This window comes from Ammospiza nelsoni, chromosome 10 (genome assembly GCF_027579445.1).
Source record: "Ammospiza nelsoni isolate bAmmNel1 chromosome 10, bAmmNel1.pri, whole genome shotgun sequence".
Lineage (NCBI taxonomy): Eukaryota > Metazoa > Chordata > Aves > Passeriformes > Passerellidae > Ammospiza > Ammospiza nelsoni.
In genome coordinates this window covers 5,873,915-5,893,501 of record NC_080642.1, presented here as the reverse complement: position 1 = coordinate 5,893,501, position 19,587 = coordinate 5,873,915, and the positions used below count along the sequence as shown (strand labels likewise).

General features: G+C 37.1%; 1 protein-coding gene across 1 annotated transcript in view; it reads right to left on the bottom strand.

The window, feature by feature from the left end:
- NAALADL2 (N-acetylated alpha-linked acidic dipeptidase like 2) overlaps positions 1–19,587 on the bottom strand; it is a 414,540-nt gene that overhangs the window by 55,224 nt on the left and 339,729 nt on the right. The window contains exon 11 of the mRNA XM_059479300.1: positions 10,488–10,634. Within this exon, the coding sequence (XP_059335283.1) occupies positions 10,488–10,634 (147 nt within the window). The remainder of the gene's footprint in view (positions 1–10,487; positions 10,635–19,587) is intronic.

The following is a 19,587-nucleotide window of genomic DNA, read 5'->3' as shown; positions in this document are numbered from 1 at the left end:
AATTTTCACCTTTGGCTTTCATCACATTCCGTTAATTTTTCTTTAAGTTCATGGCTATCCAAATGGATTAAGAAGATTTTATCTTCTGATATGAAGTTATGCTTTTATCAAATAAAATTTATAATCTACAAAGGATCACCGCAATAATCCTTGAATTCCCAATGAAATTATTTGGTATCTCTATGAACTCTTCAGAAGAGAAATGAACAAGCATGACACATATTTGGAAGTGAGTTTCCTTTGTCTCGTGTTCCTTTTGGAATGATCAGTTAACCTGGTATTTTCAATACTCATTTAATGAAGCATTCTGTGAAATTAGAACGACATTGATGTTCTACTTTTCAAATAATGGGTCACTTCTGATTAAACTTCGATTGAACATTCAACTTTCAATCTTAAAACAAATTGCCTCCTTTTCTTTTTAATTTGAACCCAATTTCTTGCTGCCCTCGGGTCTTGTGACAGTAATTAATTGATTTATGAATCAATTAAATGGAGATCGAAAATGCAGGCTAAAATCTCTTAAAACCCCAAATCTGGCTTACTCTTGCTTATTTATGATGGACACTTGCACTAAAATTCACTTCTGATTTTCTAAACTCATTTTTCTAACTTAACTTATCCTTCCTTAACTAATTAAGTGAACAAAATGTTTCACCATCTAAAGGTACTAAATTCACCATCCCTTGTGTACTGTCTTATACCTTCAATTTATATGCCACCTTTCAACCAATGCATTTTAAATCACAAATAAAACCCCACAGCACTTCTGGTGATTTAATGAAAAACAGTAAATACCAAGACATGCTTTAGAGATCAATTTTCCTGTTATTAAATTTTAAAAAATGAAAATATCAAATTTTGCCACACATTGTCTTAAAACTGGAATTATTTCTGTAAATACATGTGATTTTTTTTACTAGCTGAATTGAGAAGAGATTCTGTTTTCTTGACTATTACTTGAGAAACTGTAAAATTACCAGTTAGAGAAATTGTGAATTTATGTACCCAAATTATGTAGGCAATAATTCCTTAATATGCTCTCATTCCACACTCAAACTGATTTTTCTTGCCTGCTGAATGTTCTCCAGCTTTTACAAGAAGACCTCCTTCTGTTCTTAACAGAAGGAATTATTATTATTGTGAATAATACACAAATATACAGATATTATTATCGTGAATAATACACAACTATCTCCAGAAATAATTTTTCTGGGGGTGGGGGGAGGAGTGGGAGGTGAGGGGAGGCTTTTTTGTTGTTTGTTTGTTTTTAAACTAACAGGCAGTGGAGGTTTCTCCACTCAGCAACAAAGATGCTCAATCTGGAAAAACAATCTTTAGACTAAAGTTCTTTATCCAGTTTGACTCCACCCTTGTTAACATTTGTCAGAATTGTCCATACTCAGGCCTTCAACACTTCACAATATTCGTGGCACCAATTTTATATTGCACAGGAGACAAAAGAAGGCACCAGGAAAGGTAAAAACAGAGAGGAAGCAAGTGAGAGCAGAAATACTTCTGAAATTTGTACAGGTGGGCAAGAGGTATCAATGTGTTAATCTTACACTGCTAAAGCCTGCAAGGCAAATACACAAAAGAAGGACGTAAAGCAAGAGGAAAATGTTTATTTTCTTCATACAGACCAAAGAAAAATGTCTAGAAGGTGAGAATTTAGGGGTTGCTTTTGCTGCATCAGGGCTGACACTGTGCTCCGTTACCCGCCCAGTATAAATAAATACATGCTGTGTGTGTTCCATGAGCTATTAACCTGTTTCACTCTTTCTGCATTTTTGTAGTGCAACAGCACAAAAAGTAGAATTGCAGAAAACTGAGGGATCCACAGAAATGTGCATTGTCTGGCCACTGAAACACAAAGTAGACACTGCACATCTTCAGAATCTACCTGGGCACAGGTTCAGCTGGGGGGGCTGAAGTCACACAAGGCACGCTCTGAATCTGTGCAGTGCCCAGAACAGCTACCCAGGAACCCAGAGGCTTCACAGCTGCATCAGGACTTGTCTGCATCTGTATTCAACACCAGCGCCAAAAAATTGTCATAGTGTGATGGAGAAAGCCCTGCCAGGAGAAAAGATAAAGAGGGAGCAGCGAGAAGAACAAAAACACCTCTGAAATCTGCACTGCAGGCTCTCACTAATTCCTTCTTCCATTTTCCCTAAGTCAAGCAATTGGCATACGGTGTCCTGGCAGAAAATATTCAATTGCATTTCTTTGTGACAGAGCTGTTTGACCTCACCTAGGCTAAAAGGCCATCTCTTCCCCCTTTTATTTTTTTTACTGCCTGTCAGGGTGATTGAACAAGAGGTTTGACTGTAAGAAGGATCAAAAAAAGAGCAATGGAAAAGGTATCTCATAGACTAAAATATGGCTTATCATCATCTATCTGGATTACTTTTACTTTGGGAGGGTACTGCAGACTGAAGCAGATTTACTGAAAAAGTAGATTATGTAGAATAGAACAGACAGAAGCCAAAGTGTGCTTCAAATTGAATTGATGAAATAGTAACAGGGATATATGATTTCTCACTTATAAAGGCCCATAGGGCTGCAAATACACTGTAGAAGAGATTTTCTGCATCTCCATCTCATTAGCAGGCTGGCTTTACCCTTTCTAGCAAATGCTCTAGATATCTAATTAAATATCACCTCCCAAATCCACAAAGGATTATAAAATAATGTAAAAGTTTGTTTCACTAATGCAAAACACATAAAATAGGTCCATAAATTTTTTTTTATAAAGCAAAGCTCTGCAATTGCCACAGCCTAATACGCCTTCAAAGTAAGAATGCCCCTACTCTGGAAAACAGACTTGTCAGAAGGAGATTCTGACAAGAATCTTTTCTTCTGTATTTTCACCATTTCAGTTTACTGGAGACCTTTTAGAAAAGAAACAAAAGCACATCTATTTTCTGTTTGAATATTCTGGTAAAGATGTGCAGTGACCTTGCAATGCTACCCAATGCTGGACAAAATGAGCAAGGCCTGCCAAACAAGACTGCACAAGAACACAGGAGAGGCAGAATTGCAATCACTGCTGCACAAGTTATTTTATTATTCAACTCAACTGCAGCCAGAAAAAACCCCAGCCAACAGTCATAAGGAAAGGAATATAAGTACATTTCTCTCATCTCTTTTAATTTAATGTTTTCTTCCTTATGTTAGTAAGTGAATTGAAATAATCACTGTAAAGCTATAAACTCACAAACTGCAGCACAAAGAAAGCAACTTTTAGGATGTCAGGATACTTGCCTGGCTTTATTCCTCTGCAGTTTTCCCTTGTGCTTTTTACACTGAAAGCAGAATCAGCAGTTTAGGTAGGAGTGGCCCAAGTCAGAAACCTGGAACCTGACACAGGATCTTCCCAAAGTTTCACAACTTAGAAACAGGAGGCTCAGTAAGATTAAGTACATCTAAGAGAGAACAGCTTTTCTTGGATGTGCTGTGTGAAAGGTGCAAACACAATTTATAACATTTTATGATCAATTGTGAGCATTCAAATTAAGCAGAAACATGAAGTTCCAGGAAGATCACTCTAACCATGTCCTGCTGGAAGTCATGAATCCCAGTGACAATGTCTTTCACAATCAAATATTACCAATGCTTTTATTTCCTGACTCAATGCTTCCTATTTCCCTCTTTAAATTTTAGTGCTAAAAAAAAAATAAAATTTAATTACACTGAATGAAGATTTCTAATGTTAGACACTAGACAGATGTTGTGTAGGTGGGAGGCTCACCACCTTGCAGTAAGAATAAAAATTGTGTTTTGCTAAGAATACTAATGTCTTCAAGACAGTATTTATCAGAAGCCTAATTAACCAGTTCTTCAATGTCCATGATAAGATATATCAAATATTGCAAATTTTATCAGTGAGAATGCATCACTGACCCAAATCACAGCTGTCTGATTGTCCAGTGATCTTGATTTTTTCCCCCAAAAAGACAAAACTGAATGCTATACTAGTAATATCTACTGTCACAAAAGAAGTTTTGATACTTATTCCAGATATTCTCGCAGAAGATTTTTAGTTGGTCAGTTGAATGCAGCCACTCAGAAGGACAGTGGTAAAACATTACCATGAGTGCAACAGGCCATTTAATTCTCCAGAGAGAAGAGAGAATTCAGTGACATCTGTCCTTAGATAATATTTTCAGTAACTAGATGCTTCAAACAGAAGCAATTAATTGGTGTCTAAACAAATGTTTCATATTTCCCCATATTCCACTGATCCTGTTAACTCCCATCTCTTTCTTCCACTGCCTTCCAACAATCCTCAGTCAATTCCATGACACTGAGGAACCTCAGAGAGAATCTGCAAGGACAGAGCTCACAGAAACAACATGTACTCATGCAGTGTGAATGAATGCTAAAGAAGCTGTGTGATTTCGATATCATAAGGCAAGTTTACATAAAGAATTTTCCCCTTCTGGATGCACTGTGTGATGTTTGGGACATCAAAGCACAAGGATTTGTGAGGCCAGACAGAATTTTTTGGAGCAGAGTAATGTATGCAAACTGATGAGGACGTCATCAGTTTCACTAGCATTAGTGCAATAACAAAGATGCTCTTCCATGAAATTAAGTAGCTAAATATTCATATTATTCAATAAAACAACTCAAGCAATCAATTGAACATCAAATGCATTTTGTCTTGTAAAACACCGAGTCATTAACCTTAACAATTTCACCATGCTCTCACTACCAAATTCAACTCAATTAGCATCCAAATGAACAGATGGACTAATGAATTAATGAATTATTGGTGAGTACTACACTAACCCCTGACTGAACGGAGAAATTAGAAAACACTAATTTATGCTAGAGACAGAAATAACACATTGGTCAGGAAAAAATCAGTCTGAATAAAGAGAAGCACAGTTATTATAAAGACAGCGTAATCCCTGAGTCAGGAAGGCAGCTGTGGTTTGGACACTCAGGTAGTCCCAGAAAAGCTGCTGGGGACTCCTGGAACTATTCCTTGTTACACACTGGCAGCTCCCTGCTTGTGCAGAAACACAAATGAAACCTCTCTCTTCACCCTGACACAACCAGCTCCCACGGCCACACCTGGCTGCCCTTGAAGCTCTACTCACAGTTAATAAACTCTCTCAGCAGCGAGTGCAACAGCATCAAACTCTCCAGAGGCAGCTCAGAAAAGGGAATCCTGGGTTCCCAAGCAACCATCCTGAGGCTGATACACATTTGCTCCTTTGCAAAGACTTTCTGGTATACCAAGCACACTTTCATTCTCTCATACAGGCATGAAACACCTCCAGTAACTCCCCATGGGCAACTACCAGCTGTGTTATTTCCTTAAAAAATTTAACGTGTACCGGGGAGAAAAGAAAATTAAAACAGGGAGTGAGGGGGAGCCATGCAGAGCTGTATTTCCAGATGGAAAAGCTACCAAATCACAGATCATCACAGTAACACACTGCTGTTGTGCAAACTCCCTCCTAGACTAAATGTAAGAGGAGAAACAAGGCTTCTGTTTGGGGTAGGAATCTCCCTGGAATTATAGATTCAGACTAAATCTCTTCTAAGGACATTCACACCAATGCCACAGGTCCTGAAGTTCTCTGCTGAGCAGCTAAGGCTGAATTAAGCACCTCATGTCTTTGCACATGGCCTGGTCTGATCCCTCCAAGAAAATGATGCTGTGATGAAATTTCTTGATAAATATACTTGGCTTTGATAAATTAATTGGTTCCGGGTGACACTAAATCAAGGAGGACACAAATAATAATGTCAGATAAACAGCAGGACATTTACCAGAAGGGCCTGGTCAGCTGTAGATAATCCAAGCAGTCAGAAATCTCAAAATGTCATGGCTGCACTGACTCTTTCCTGGCTGGAAAGGGACTGAAGGAGGACACACCAGAAATAAAGGAGAAAATCATCTGGATATAGAGTGACAATGGATTAATGCTGTGATTCAAGATGGTGAGTAACTGCATTAAGAACACAGAGCTTCAGAAAATACAAATGGATTGACTTTAAGCACTGGAACTGTTTGAGCAGTGATTATATGACTGATACAAAAGCAGCTAAAAATAAAGAATACCACAGGTCAGACTACTCAGGTTTGCTTTCAACATGCACACACAGGTACAAGGTTGTATTTGTGGAGATGAAACTACACCACAGACTTTATTTCTTTCCACAAAGCCACATTGATTATACATATAGATGCATTTAAAAATGAAATGTGTTTGAGGTTCCTTCTCACTCTGGAACAGATACAAGGGAGATGCACTGAACAGCACTCCAAGCTGCCTGAGCCCTCCCTTACACCAACATCAGCACATCAAAGAGACAAAAGCAGCTTGCAACATGAGAGTTATTTTTCTGTAAACTAGACCCTAAGTTCTCTCCACCAAGGATGGTTCCTCTGTTCCTTTTCTCATAACAAAGAAATCTTGGAAAGTTTTTGAGCTCTTTTGAGAGAAGTGCATGATGTGTCAGTCTAAGCATGTAAACACTGAAATCAAGAAACTGCAGGAAGCTTCCCCAAAGAGTGATAAAAAGGAAGAAAAGAGGGCAGGACAGGGTGGGAGGGAGGATGGTAACAACCACTGAGAAGCCACATTCACTGAAGAGTTAAGATTTAGTGCCCTCTGTTTTACACCAGTGTGGGTGAAAATCACTTTTAAGGGCCCTAATGAAAGTTGAAAGTTACCTTCAGAAAGTTATGCATATTTCAACAGAAATAAAAATCATTATGCATTCTCTCTAAAGAGGATACAATCTCAAACTGTCAAAATTCTAAACTCTTCTACATATATTACATACAAATGCCTTCTATAAAGAAACCTCTTTTCATTTTTCTTCTAAATTAGCTTAGTGGTCCATGGTATTACACTACCTTGGTCTAGCCTGTGAATAATGTGACAGATAATTTTTATACTTCTTGCCTGTACTTAAGTTCGAGTGAAGATACGGAAAACAACTTTTATGATCTAGGTGTAAAAGTAAATGTTCTGTGAGTCCTGCATACCCAAATGTGGACATCTACTATGAAATGTTTCATGATGATTATGTGTCCATCAATAAATATTAAAAAAAAAGAGAAAAGGAGCAAGTTGTTGGTTATTTTTTAATAATGTGCATGTGCAGCAGTTTTTTTCCCCAAACAAAGTAATAATGCTAATGTTGATGTAAACTGCTACATTATCACAGAGGGGATTTAAGATTCTGTTTTATCAGACAGGAATCATTCTGTAACGGGATGCACTAAGGATGAATAATATGCAGGTAACATAGGAAATCATCCAACTATAATTTCAAAAAATGGATTCCTTCTGAAACTGTAGACTGCAATGACACAGAAATGGATGGTAACAGCCAATTAATTTCCATCTTGAAAAAAGCTCTAAATACACCTGTATCAGCTGAAGTTTGTAAGTGATGGAACTCAAAATGCGGAACAGTTCAATGATGTTTGAGTTACAATGCTGGAGAAGAAGTCAAATCTCTGACTGAAACTATGGAAAACCCAGTTTATATTTTCTCTACTACCCAAACATTAGGCAGCCACAGCAAGGCTCTTTTCCTCAGTCTCTGTGATTACTTGTGCTCCAGGACTTCAGCAGCTATGCTATAAACTGTGCTAGGAAAGAAGGAATCAAAATAAATTAACTTGTAACTAGGGGGTTGGAGCTTTTCCCTTCAGGGAAGAAGCCCAGTACTACCCAAACACAGATCTTTTATAAACTACATTTCCCTGTCCCCTTTCAGGAAATAAAAAAGGCCATCAGAATGTTGAGTCTAGCAGAGCAAAGTACACTTTAAGGTGCTCCATCAAGAGGAAAATGAAAATGGAAAATTACAAAGCTGATGCTCATACAAAAAGAAAAACAATGCAAATCTTAAGGAACTAAGGGAGAGAAGTATGAGAGACAAGGTGAGCTCTAAGTGATAGGGCAGGCACACAATCCATGTACATCCATTCAAAAATGAGAACCATCATGAATCCAAACAGAAATTGAGTGCACATCCCTGAGGTCATACACCACCATATCCGGTGTTTTTGGAGTTATTAATAATTTACAATCAGGTAACCAAGAGCTGAGCTTCAGTCATGTAAATAAGATTATTTTGTTTACAAAGTTAAAATATCACAAGAGAGGAATTTATATCTGACACCAAGCAGAGTTGTGATGAACACATCTGTCTGTCTGTTACATGCATTTTCTCATTATGGAGGACATATATGTGTTATACCTGTTACACCATTTTTGGGTGAGAAAATAAACAAAACTAATATTTTCAAGAGCACAGAAATAGTCCACAAATAGGGAAAAAAATCAGAATCTACTCACCTGTGCCATGCAGTTATTTCTGACATACCAATGCTCATACAATGAAGTAATTTGACTGATATCCAGCTTTTGTGTAGCACATAGAGTGGCTAAGACAAGTCTTTGATTTAACAGCTCTCTTAGTTTATGTTACTCTTCCTTGTTGCTGTAAATGTAACTGAATATGTTTCTAATACTATTCTCTGCTGAGGTGAGCACTAATAGACCAATCATGGCTTTCAGGAGCAGAGAAACTCTGATTTGAAATCAACACTTCGGTCTCTCTCTGGAGACTCTACATAGTCACTTGGATACACACTAATCATTCCCTTGAATAGCATAACTCATACTGAAAGCAAAATAATCAGCAGTATTAGGAAAACCTGATCAGCCTGTCTCCTAACATATTACTAATCATAAGGAGGTAAGGAGATGAGGAAAGCTTTCTTCAGCAAATGCAAGAGAATCCTTGGAAACTGGGGCAATATTATGATTTTTTCCACTTGAGAAATTCTTCCAAGCTTACTTACTTTGAGACTAAAAATGCTGCATATTTTCTGCTGGTGAATGAACGAGGTGCATTTCACCCAGTGCACTTTTACAGCAGTGGCTGAGTTCTCAGAATGCACTTTGCTGGCTCACAGACCCCACCATGGGCACTTGCCAGGCAGATTTAACCTCCCCGAGGCTGTGGTTCACTGTATTACGTAATTCCAAGCCAGACAGTTTTACTTACTCTTCTGGCCTGAATGTTTCCTCTTACAGCTTTTATTTGCTCGTATTTACTCCTCAGGTTGCTGTCAATGGAAGGTTTTTACAACTTTCTCTCTGCGGACTGGCATCGCTCCGACTGGGGAAGAAATGCATTTCTAAAGCTGACCTGGAGCTGCTGCTCTGGAGGAAGAATACAAGCACAGGTCTTGGGCTTTTTAACTCCAAACCAGTTTTTTTCCAGCTGTGCAACAGCATCAGTTTTACCTGACACTGCACGCTGGCTGAGAGGTGGGTAAAATAAACAAGTGATGGATATTCCAAAGGAAGAGTGATTCCTGAGCAGGTCACAGCAGTGGGAGAGACAGAAGAGGAAACCAACATCACAAAATTACAACCAACAAAAGCACATCAGAACAGTCCATTTCTGAACCTGTTTGCCCAAATCTTGTTTTGCAACAAAGCTGACAAAGCTGAGGCGTAGTTAAAAAAGCTGGATGGAAACAAACAAGCAAAAATCCCTCCCTGCAAACCAACAGATTTTTATCAGCCGCTAACCTGCCTAACAGAAATTCTCACAATGTTTATTAATATGGCTGTCAACACAGAATAATTTATCTGCTTTATAAATATCTGTCAATAAACAGAATCCACAATAAACAATGGCAATAAACAGTAAAGGATAAACAGATTTCTTGTTTGATAGAAGAGACAATCAGCTTATCTCCTGGAGGACTGTTAACAACCTGGACAATAAATAACAAAGATACAGCAAATAATCCAAATTTAATCATTCTGTGTGATTTCACTTTTAGGGAAAAATTCCATCCTCTTGCCAAGAGGAATTTACACATTGTGCCAAGCAGATTTATTTCTCACATAAAACAGACCTCATGGGGTCAAGGTCTCCTCCAGTCTGAGAAGTGCAGTATGTCTACTTCAAGACTGCAGATTACACTTACCAAGTTTATTTCTAGGAAATGAATTTTCAAGAAGGACAAAAGCTGAATTTTTAACAAAGAACCAAATTTAGAGTGTCATGTTTAAATAAATATAGAAATATTGTCATTCATGATTTTAATTACGTTGATGAGTCATTCTGAGAGACAAAAATGCATATTTACAAGGTTAACTGAACATGAAGAATAACTCTGGATTAAAGTAGACAATAGCCAAGGGAACCTTCAATGTTCATATTGTAAATGTTGCTGGGAAATACTCACTATTTTGATATATTGAATTTTGCAGATTCTTTCTCGTGGTCTGTAGATTGTATATACACAGATCTAGAATGAAAACTATGTGGAATAGCTGCTAAGTGACAACAAAAAATTCCTCTGAAGACCTAAAAAAACACACTTAGAGGAGATAAATATCCACTACAACACATGATAACCTGAGAAAACATAGTTCTATCTTCCTGCTACTTTCATTTTGTCCATTTTTAGTAACAGTTACCTCTGATGCTTTGATGTCCTCATAGGAAAACTGTGTGGCAGGTACTCCGAGGTGGTTGATGAAATAATCTGCATCTCCCTGAATCTGCACAGAACTCACATTGTATCCTGGACATCTAGCCTTTTCCACACAGTTGAAGCTCTGGCTCTGAAAAAAACAACCACAAATCAAATCTCTACTTAATTATTTGCAGTCAGGCTCTTGAAGACTTGTAGCACTATCTCATTTAAACAGCATTCTTTGGGTTGAAGCAACTTTAAAATGGCAGAGTGAAGTTTTGCTGCAACATGGCCAAGTCTTTCAGAGGACAAAGAAATTCTTATCTGAAGTGGCAGGAAGAAGAATTAAGGCACATGGAATGCCTCATGCTGGCCAGCAGATTAGAAGGCCTCATGGTGGTGCCTTTTGGAAGATTTTGAGATCTTTAATGGCTCCTAAGGAATAATTTTTTTATTCAGTTAATAGCATGCTCTGCCACAACAAAAAGCTGAATGGGATTATCATATTCAATCTAAATATGAAAAATGCTGGCAATGTAAAGAATTTCCCACAAAGTAGACCTTAAGAGAAAAAAAAATTAAAAGGCTAAAGTTACTCAATACACATTTTCTGTATAAATAATACACATTTTCTGTGTAGGTTTCTTAAAACAATTCTAGTCAGGGAAATCTTTGTATTTCTTTCACGTAACTATTTAATGGTGAAATCTTAGCAACAGAACTGTAATAAATATGGAAACTGGAAATCAAGCCCAGACTGAGTGTCACATACTTGTGTAGCTTTTAAATCTACCAGGTAATTAAACACTTAATAAACAGTAGGCATAAAGGCTTTCAACATCTATTACAGCAAATAAGCTACTCAGGTTTCTTTTCAAGAATATTAGGAAGTTGAAGTACTGGAGATTATTTGCATTTAGCCAACAGTTTATATAGTATAATATAACTTCCTCACCTCTACCAACAAAATTACAGGCTTTCTAGAAGAATAGCCTAAAATTGGTTCTACTTTAACACAAAAATACAGCAAATTCTGTATATTAAAGTCTCCAAGGTTATCAGGAAAATGTTAGACAGAGACAAATCTTGGTATTTCCCCATTTCAAAATTAGCATAATTATTGCTTCACAGTTTCATTTCAGTGCTGTGAATAATGCAATTGCATATTACACAGTTTAAATAAAGGCTGCAGAGTCTCACAGAAAATTATTTTAAAATACCTTCAAGACATAGCTTCCATTTCATAAGTAATTTTGAAAGGTGGTTGTATTACTCCTTTTTTTTAATCTGTTAAGCATTTCTGCTCCTGCCATTCTTACGTACAGCCACAGTTGTTCAAGGCCTGTCCAAGATGGTAAAAACCCAAACAACAAATTCATCGGAAAAGGTGTTTTAATAATCACAACTGCATCTCCTACAGTCTCCTCCCACTCAAACCCAGTGCACAGCACACACCCAGGCAAAAAGCCATGGTTGTGATTTTGTGCATATGGCTGTGTACAAGATCCACTGCTCCTTCCAGGAATCACAAGGCATTTAAGGATCAGCCAGTGTTCTACACTGCAGCATAGATCAGATCTCCTCACTTGACACTGCCCACCACAGCTGGTCAAGTTTCATAAGTGATGAGTAGCCTGTTGTGCCTTTAATGTTTAAAGGCTCACTGAATGATGTGAAATTGTGAAATACAGCTTCTGACACTTAATTCTGAATATCCACCAACCCCCATTTCTATCAGCCTACCAGGAGCTGAAGAGATGCCTTCCTACAGCAACCATGAAATTTAGTTTTTCTTATGCATGAAAGTTTATATATGAAATGTTTACAGCTTTGGTTAAGGGGACCATAAAATATGGTGGTTTGGGGGATTTTATCACCATCCTTGACAGTATAGAATTAATATTTTTATGACAGGAATGTTCAATTCAATAGTACAGCATTTTAAGAGTTTAACTGCTTTATTCCACTTGCACTGTTCTCACACACAAGCCCAACAATAAATATTTAACCCAGCACCAATGTAGGAGAAGGCTTTACATGCAAGATGCTGTGCTCTTCCAATCTGTTTTTATTGTAATGCAGACTCTACACCACCAGCATTCTTCAACTCCTTGGCAACAACTGCAAAGTTCATACAGTGTGTTTTGGATTCATTAAAAAAAATGAAATGTTTCCCCAGACTAATAGACTTAAAGAATAATAATGCTCTAATACTAATAAAACTAATGAAATTAATTTTTAAAAAATCTTTAAAAACATATCTAGAATAAACTATCAACTAACTGCCATTTGGAGAGCAGCCAAACTGTATTTCTTCAGCTGGTTAGCCTTATAGGAAAAAGACAAACTGGCTGTGTTTAGAGCACTCAGCTGCTCAGGCTGGGCTCCACCATGTCAGTCAAACTCTTCCTTCAGACCAGAGCCAAACCAAGCCCCTGGCGAGCAGGAATCAAGGAGTGCTTGGTGTCAGTGCAACGATTCATATGCTATTTGTAATTGAGTAATTTTATTTCTCTGGAGCTCATTTTGGGTGTCAGCACCATCTTACAGGTTTACATTACAAATCTGAGAAAATGAAGAGTACCATATGGCAAATCAAATGCATTTAATTTGAGTTAGTGTCCTAAAACAAATCTGGCACATCTGAAGCATAATCAAGTGGGACTTCATTGCAGAACTCATTAGTTAGTTCTGGTTACTACTTTCCTTTACTTGACTCCGGCTTAAGTTAAAACACTACCACCTTTTGAAAATGGATTAAAACATCTGTGGAGCTTTCAACAGGGCCAGTAAAGAATGAACAGTTATTCTTACAGTGTGTCAGTGCTCCCAGCTTCAGAACTACAACAAGGAAGCTTATTCTTCATGAATAATTGATCTCTATTTCTAAGCTGAATCAGTTCCTGTGTCAGGGACTGGTGCAATTAAGGACCTGAGGTATGACAGACCGTCTAAAGCAAGTAAAATTGTCTAAAGGAAGAGCCAAAGAATTTATTTAATTCATCACAGACCTTATAAAAATGCAGAAATCAAGAGATTGATGTAAATATGTAACTCAACACCAACAGGTAGTAAAGGCCAGAGAAAGGGCTCTCAGGTCTGTGTTTCTCATCTATACACACCTGCCACACTCTAGCAAACAGACCATTAGAGGCAGAAGGCTTGATGGTTCTTAAAAAAATATTAATAGATGGCTGCCAAAGGCTATTAAAAAAACCATGGAGCTTCTAGGAGTTGCATCAATTCTATGGCAAGCCTACTTCTCTGTTTTCTCCCAGCTGACTATCAGGTTTGGCTATAAACATCCTGTTCTGCTCTGTCTTTATTGATTGATTATACATATTGCTATTGATGCAAATCAGCTCTTTCAGAAATTATTAGGGAGATTTAATATGGCATTTTGCCCTACAGACCTCAAAGTGCTTTTCAAACCAACTAAAGGCAAGCAAGGTATCTAACATTTCTGTATTGCTCAACAGCATAGAGCAAAACAACTACATAATAATTAAATGCACAGCATTTCCCCAATTTTGAGCCTTATCAAACTGACATGATTCAAGTATGTGCATAAAAATAATTCTAAATTATAATCATTCATTCTCTCTTTCTCTGTTTAGGAAAAGAAAAGCTAAATGTGGTGATGATAATTAACATGCTATAGATGGAGAGTAGTTGTGGTTTAAATAGCCTGAATGTTACACACCACTGATGTGATGTATTTGCCTATTTATACAATGTGATCATTTGATAACCTGATTAAAGCTACACCATGAAATCTTATGAGGTAGAGTGACTAAACCTTGCTGCATTTAATTAATGTTACATTAAGATTGAAGTGATTAATTAAAAATGAATAAAATGTTGGTTCCTTACTTCCTTAGCAATTTTTCCTTCCCACTTACACATATTTTCATTTAAACATGTATGAAGCCTTACTGAAAATATCTAAAATCTTAACATTATTTAATGACCTTTAAGGGTAACATGAAGACTCTGGTGAAATTCTGTAGCCCTGCAAAATCAGTCACAGAAAAGACAAATTTAAATCTCAGAAACTGCCCGTGGTTTGGATTCTTCAGGACTACCACAGTGAAGTGAGAGATGTTCCCGGCACACACACATATTCCATTGAGAGGAACTTGTCACCAGGGAGAAACAACTCCCTCAAGAATTGTGTTTACTGAAAGCCATCAGGGACAAGGAATTCAGCATCATCTGAATCCCTCTGATACTGGTGGACGCTGCAGGTGATTCTCAAACAAATCACTACAACCCCAGGGATCCCCATTAGACAATGTGAATTCCCCCACCACTAAATTACTCTGTGTTTTCATACACAAAAGCGCCACACCTGGAAATTCCAAGAGTAAACAGGTTTTTTTAGGCTGTGCAGGAAGGCAGGACTGCATTTTCACAAGACAAAAACTGCCTTTTAGACAAACATCATGGCTTTAAAAGAATTGTTCTTTCAAAAAGCCTGCAGGTATTCTGCATGACAGAGAAGGCTTTTTCACCCAGAAGGGAAGAAGAAACTGAAAATGGTGGCAAACACAATACTTTCAAAAGGTCAGGTCCAACCAAGATTAGCCAAGACCCAGTTCTGATGTTGCATTCAGATTTCCACTGAACCAAGGAAAAGTCAGTTTACCTACAAAACACAACCTGCTGAAAATAAAACTCCAGTTGTACCTTTCAAAATTGTGTGAAGCAATTTTTGCATTTCAATGGTGACTTCCTAAAAAAGTGGGAAATTACAATACCAGTGGTTATAAATAATGCATGGAGAAATATCTGTGCTTGGAACAGAAAATTTAAATATATTGCTGTATGTTATACTACTTTGCAAAATGGAGTTATTTTTTATTTAGCATACAGCTAGAAAAACATGAGACAAACTTAATCCTGTAATTCTTGTTCAAGGCTTTGGTTTCTGTTAAGAAATATTTGAATACTTTTAAATATTGGTCTTATTTTTAAAAAAAAAAAAACATAACTAACAGAGTAAAGTCTTTAAAATAAATGGTACCTCACAGGACTAAATCACATTTTAGATGCAAAAGTTACATCAAACTGGTAGGAAATACAAAAGCAAGGTAGTAAAAAATTATATAGTGAAAATTTAATTTTCTATCCTGCACTTTTTCTACATTTAACTTTATCTACTGACAGTCTTTCTCTGATTCCTGATGCTTGTTACATGATTCTGAATTACATTTATCCTCCCTATAACCAAATTGAAGTCCCATGCCTCACTGAGTCAAATGTACCTGTTGCCAGCACTCAGCACAAACTGCTAGGAATTTTAATGGCTTTTTTAAGGAAGGCAAAAATCAAGCAAGTATGTTCCCATTTGATAAGAGAATTTCAGAGCAATCAAATATTTAAAGCTAAAATTATATAGCATGAATTATATAAGTGGCAAGACTGCAATGGGAATGCCATCAGCAGTTCCAAGTATCTCAGTACCTTAAAAATATAAAGTTTAAAAAATATAATTGAGAAACAGTTGCACACACCTTTGGTAGCTGTGTTTCTCCAAAGCATCCATTTACCCCAGAAAATAATGCATTAGATCTTCTTCCATATTTTTTCAGCACCACTGGAAAAGGCAAACTCTCCAAAATTTTAAAGTGACTTTAAAGACTGAATTTCCATGACCACCGGCTCAGCCTCACTATTCAGTGAGTTACATTTATTGATGGTAAATTTCAGGAAACTGCTTAAAATTGTATTCCGTTATGATGGACAACCCAGAAAATACTGTATCAAGAGGGAACCTGTCTCCACACCCAACACTCAAAACTTCAGGTGCTTTTTCCTTTAGAGCTTATGCATTTTGATCTAATTTTAAGCAGAAATGATTTTTGACCATTTGCATTTATAACTGAAGGATGCAGTCAATCTGTTTTTTGGTAATTCAAAAATTAAAACTCTCCTGGACTTCATGGTGCTCAAGCTTTTTCTTGCTGTGTTTGTATGGCAGCACTTAATGGCAGAAATTAGGCCCACAGCTGGGTGTAACGTGAATACTACTGTTTGTAACTGCTCTAATTTACAATAGTTTGTAACTACTCTAATTTACTACAGTTTGTAACTAGTCTATTTTACTACAGTTTGTGATTACTCTAATTTACTAGTTTTTAACTACTCGATTTTACTACAGTTTGTAACTACTCTATTTTACTACGGTTTGTGACTACTGTAATTTACATTTTCCCCAACCATCAGCATTCTCATGTCATGTTTTCTGAGCTATAGAGAACTCAGATATGTGGGATTTCTACCAGAAATGTTTGCCAGCACCACTTCCCAAACACCAGCACTTGCCAAAGTGCAAATCAGCTCAGCAGACACCTCCATGAGCTTCATCATCAAGCTGACCCAGAAAAGCAGATTTCTGCAGAGGTCAGCTGTCTGCCACCCTTTCCCATGCAGGGGCTTCTCCCACCATGCTGAGATCTTCAATCTGCTGGTTATGAACACAACTTAAACTCATGTGTTTCACTAGGAAAAAAAACGAAAGAAATTTATCCTTGTTCTGTGTATTACATGTCTCATATTCTCTGCTCCTCCACATGTATTCCCAATATCCAATACAATACCAGCTCTTTTGAGGGATCCAAGAATCCTGTGGAATGATCCTGCCCATCTCTAACAACGCACACAGAGGCAGGACAGACCCCAACACCACATTATCCAGCCAAGAGGGGACACAAACACACAACCATGGCATAGCCAGTGCAACAGCCAGGTTTTTTAAAGTGGAGGAGAAATTTGCCATCAAAATCTTAGACTTTATTACTTTAATCAAAGACCAAATTTCAGTTGTAATAGACACAAATGGAGAAACTTTTTTATGGCACACAACACCGAAAATCAGTGATTTTTTTGAAGAACTCTATTGAGACATGGGTAACTATGGCAAATCTTCCCTCATGGCACCAGCCTGGAACAAGGCCAGAGAAATTTACTGCTGACAAAGCTTTACCTTGCCCTGAAACCTGCAGTCTCACACTGAAACTTCTTAATAGCAACCAACTATGCATGAACAAATCACCCCCTTCAAGCCACACACAAAACCTATTTTTCAGTCTTTGAAATGAAAGTCACTCCCACCACTGCATACAGACCATGAAGGTCAATAAACCACCATCATATTTTTTCACATAAAAAACCTCTTCTGGACTTCAATGGGAATTGAGCAAATGGTATAATAGCAGTATTTGCACTTAAGATATCGAGTATCTGTAGAAATTGAATTTTTCAGGAAGATAATCACAAAGCAGATTTATTAAAGTGTGTCAGCACCACAAATGCAGGTCTCTAGGCTCCACTGAGAGATAAATTAAATGATCCAAAAGATGTCAAAGGATTTTATTGTTACAGCAGTTGGGGTACTGTAATACTCTTTTCCTGACTGGATTCTTCCAACTTTTATCTACTTAAACCACAAGAAAGTGTTCCTGCCTCTGTACAGCAAAACAATAGCAGTGGGAAAAGGAGAAGAGAAAACCCAAGAGAAGGAAAAGCCATATGGACAAATGACTTTTTCCTTCTGGTTTCCATAGAAGCTCACTTGAACTTGGTTTCAAGAACCATGAAATATTAGGGCTTGGGAGAAGAACTTCAACTACTTAAATAAAATGTGGTTTTAACCACATTTTAACCAGAACCTGGTTAAAACATGGATTCGAACGTTAATTTGATCAACAAAACACACAGTAGCCAGCTATCACCCAAAACTCATCATATATCGAAATGATGTGTTTCTTTGTGCTCTGAAAATTAGGATTATTATCTGAGATCTTTCCAGAACCGAAGCAAAGCATAGAACAGGGATACTGTAATTTCTATGTACTGTAATGTACTACAAGACTAAAAAGACATTTAAATTTTGTTAAAGAAATCTGGATTTTTATTAATAAGTTTTCCGGGATATGTCCCTGCTTTTTCATAGAAAGCAAGGGAAATCAAGATAGGCTGATAATTAATTTTATTTCAGAACTGATTAGCAGAGTTCTACAATACAGACAACTGATAGCTTCTAACTACTGCACAATATAATCTAAGTATCTATAACACTGTATTTCAGGTTTCATCCTCCAAATCCTGATCTTTAAAAGTTAATTTTGATGCATTAAAATTGAACTTTCTGAAACAATGCTTACACAGTCTGTAAGGGAGAAATGTTTGCACTGCACAAATTGAGAAAACAAATTGACATATCCTGTAAAGAGCTATCTAAAGCTATTTACTCTGGTAAGGAAGACTAATGAATGCTACATATATATATATATTTCTGAGAATACTAAATAATACAGCATCTACATGAATTCTCAAAGGTGCAGATTCTAGTCAGCAGTGTGGAAAAAAATTACTTCACAACCCAATATATTTTAATGGGCTAAAGCTATTGAATCCCATAAATATGAGCTCATTTTTTCCTCAGTATTAAATGTTTCTCTGTGCACTCCACCTGCCACAGTTTGTATCTCTGGCCTCACTGCCATAATTGCATATGCAAATACTTGTATGGATAGAATTCTCCCTTCTAGTGCTGAATTACCTGTTGAAGGTACAGCATTAAGCCTTTTTTTAAGTAACTATAGAATAATTATCTAATCAAAAAAGGATGTTGAGTTACAAAGCAGAGGATCCAGCAGCTCTCCTAAACTCCTTTTGAAAGAAAACTTAAAGCATTTAAAGTGTTAAAATAGAAGGCTACAAAAGAAGTTTTGAAATCCCTTTCAATGCTCTGCCAGGAGACAAAGGTTGGAGCTGTGTGACCTTTAGCTGCCAAAAGAAAGCTTTTTGCAGAACCTCCAAGAAAACTATTTCTTGCATTTTGGCTTTTCCTGACATCTGAGATTATCTGCTGTAAAATTTCCTCTGCTGTATTCAGTGAAGTCCCATTCTGTGTGCCCTTCAAGACAGGAGTAATACTATGGGAATTGTGGCTCTTTGACTCAATAAATAAAAATCCATATCAACTATGTTACTAATTAAAACCTTAGGAATAATTTGGAAAATACATGTATTTTCCACATATATTAAATTGGCTTGAAATCGCTTTTGAAATTTCACATTCCCTGTTTATGGTG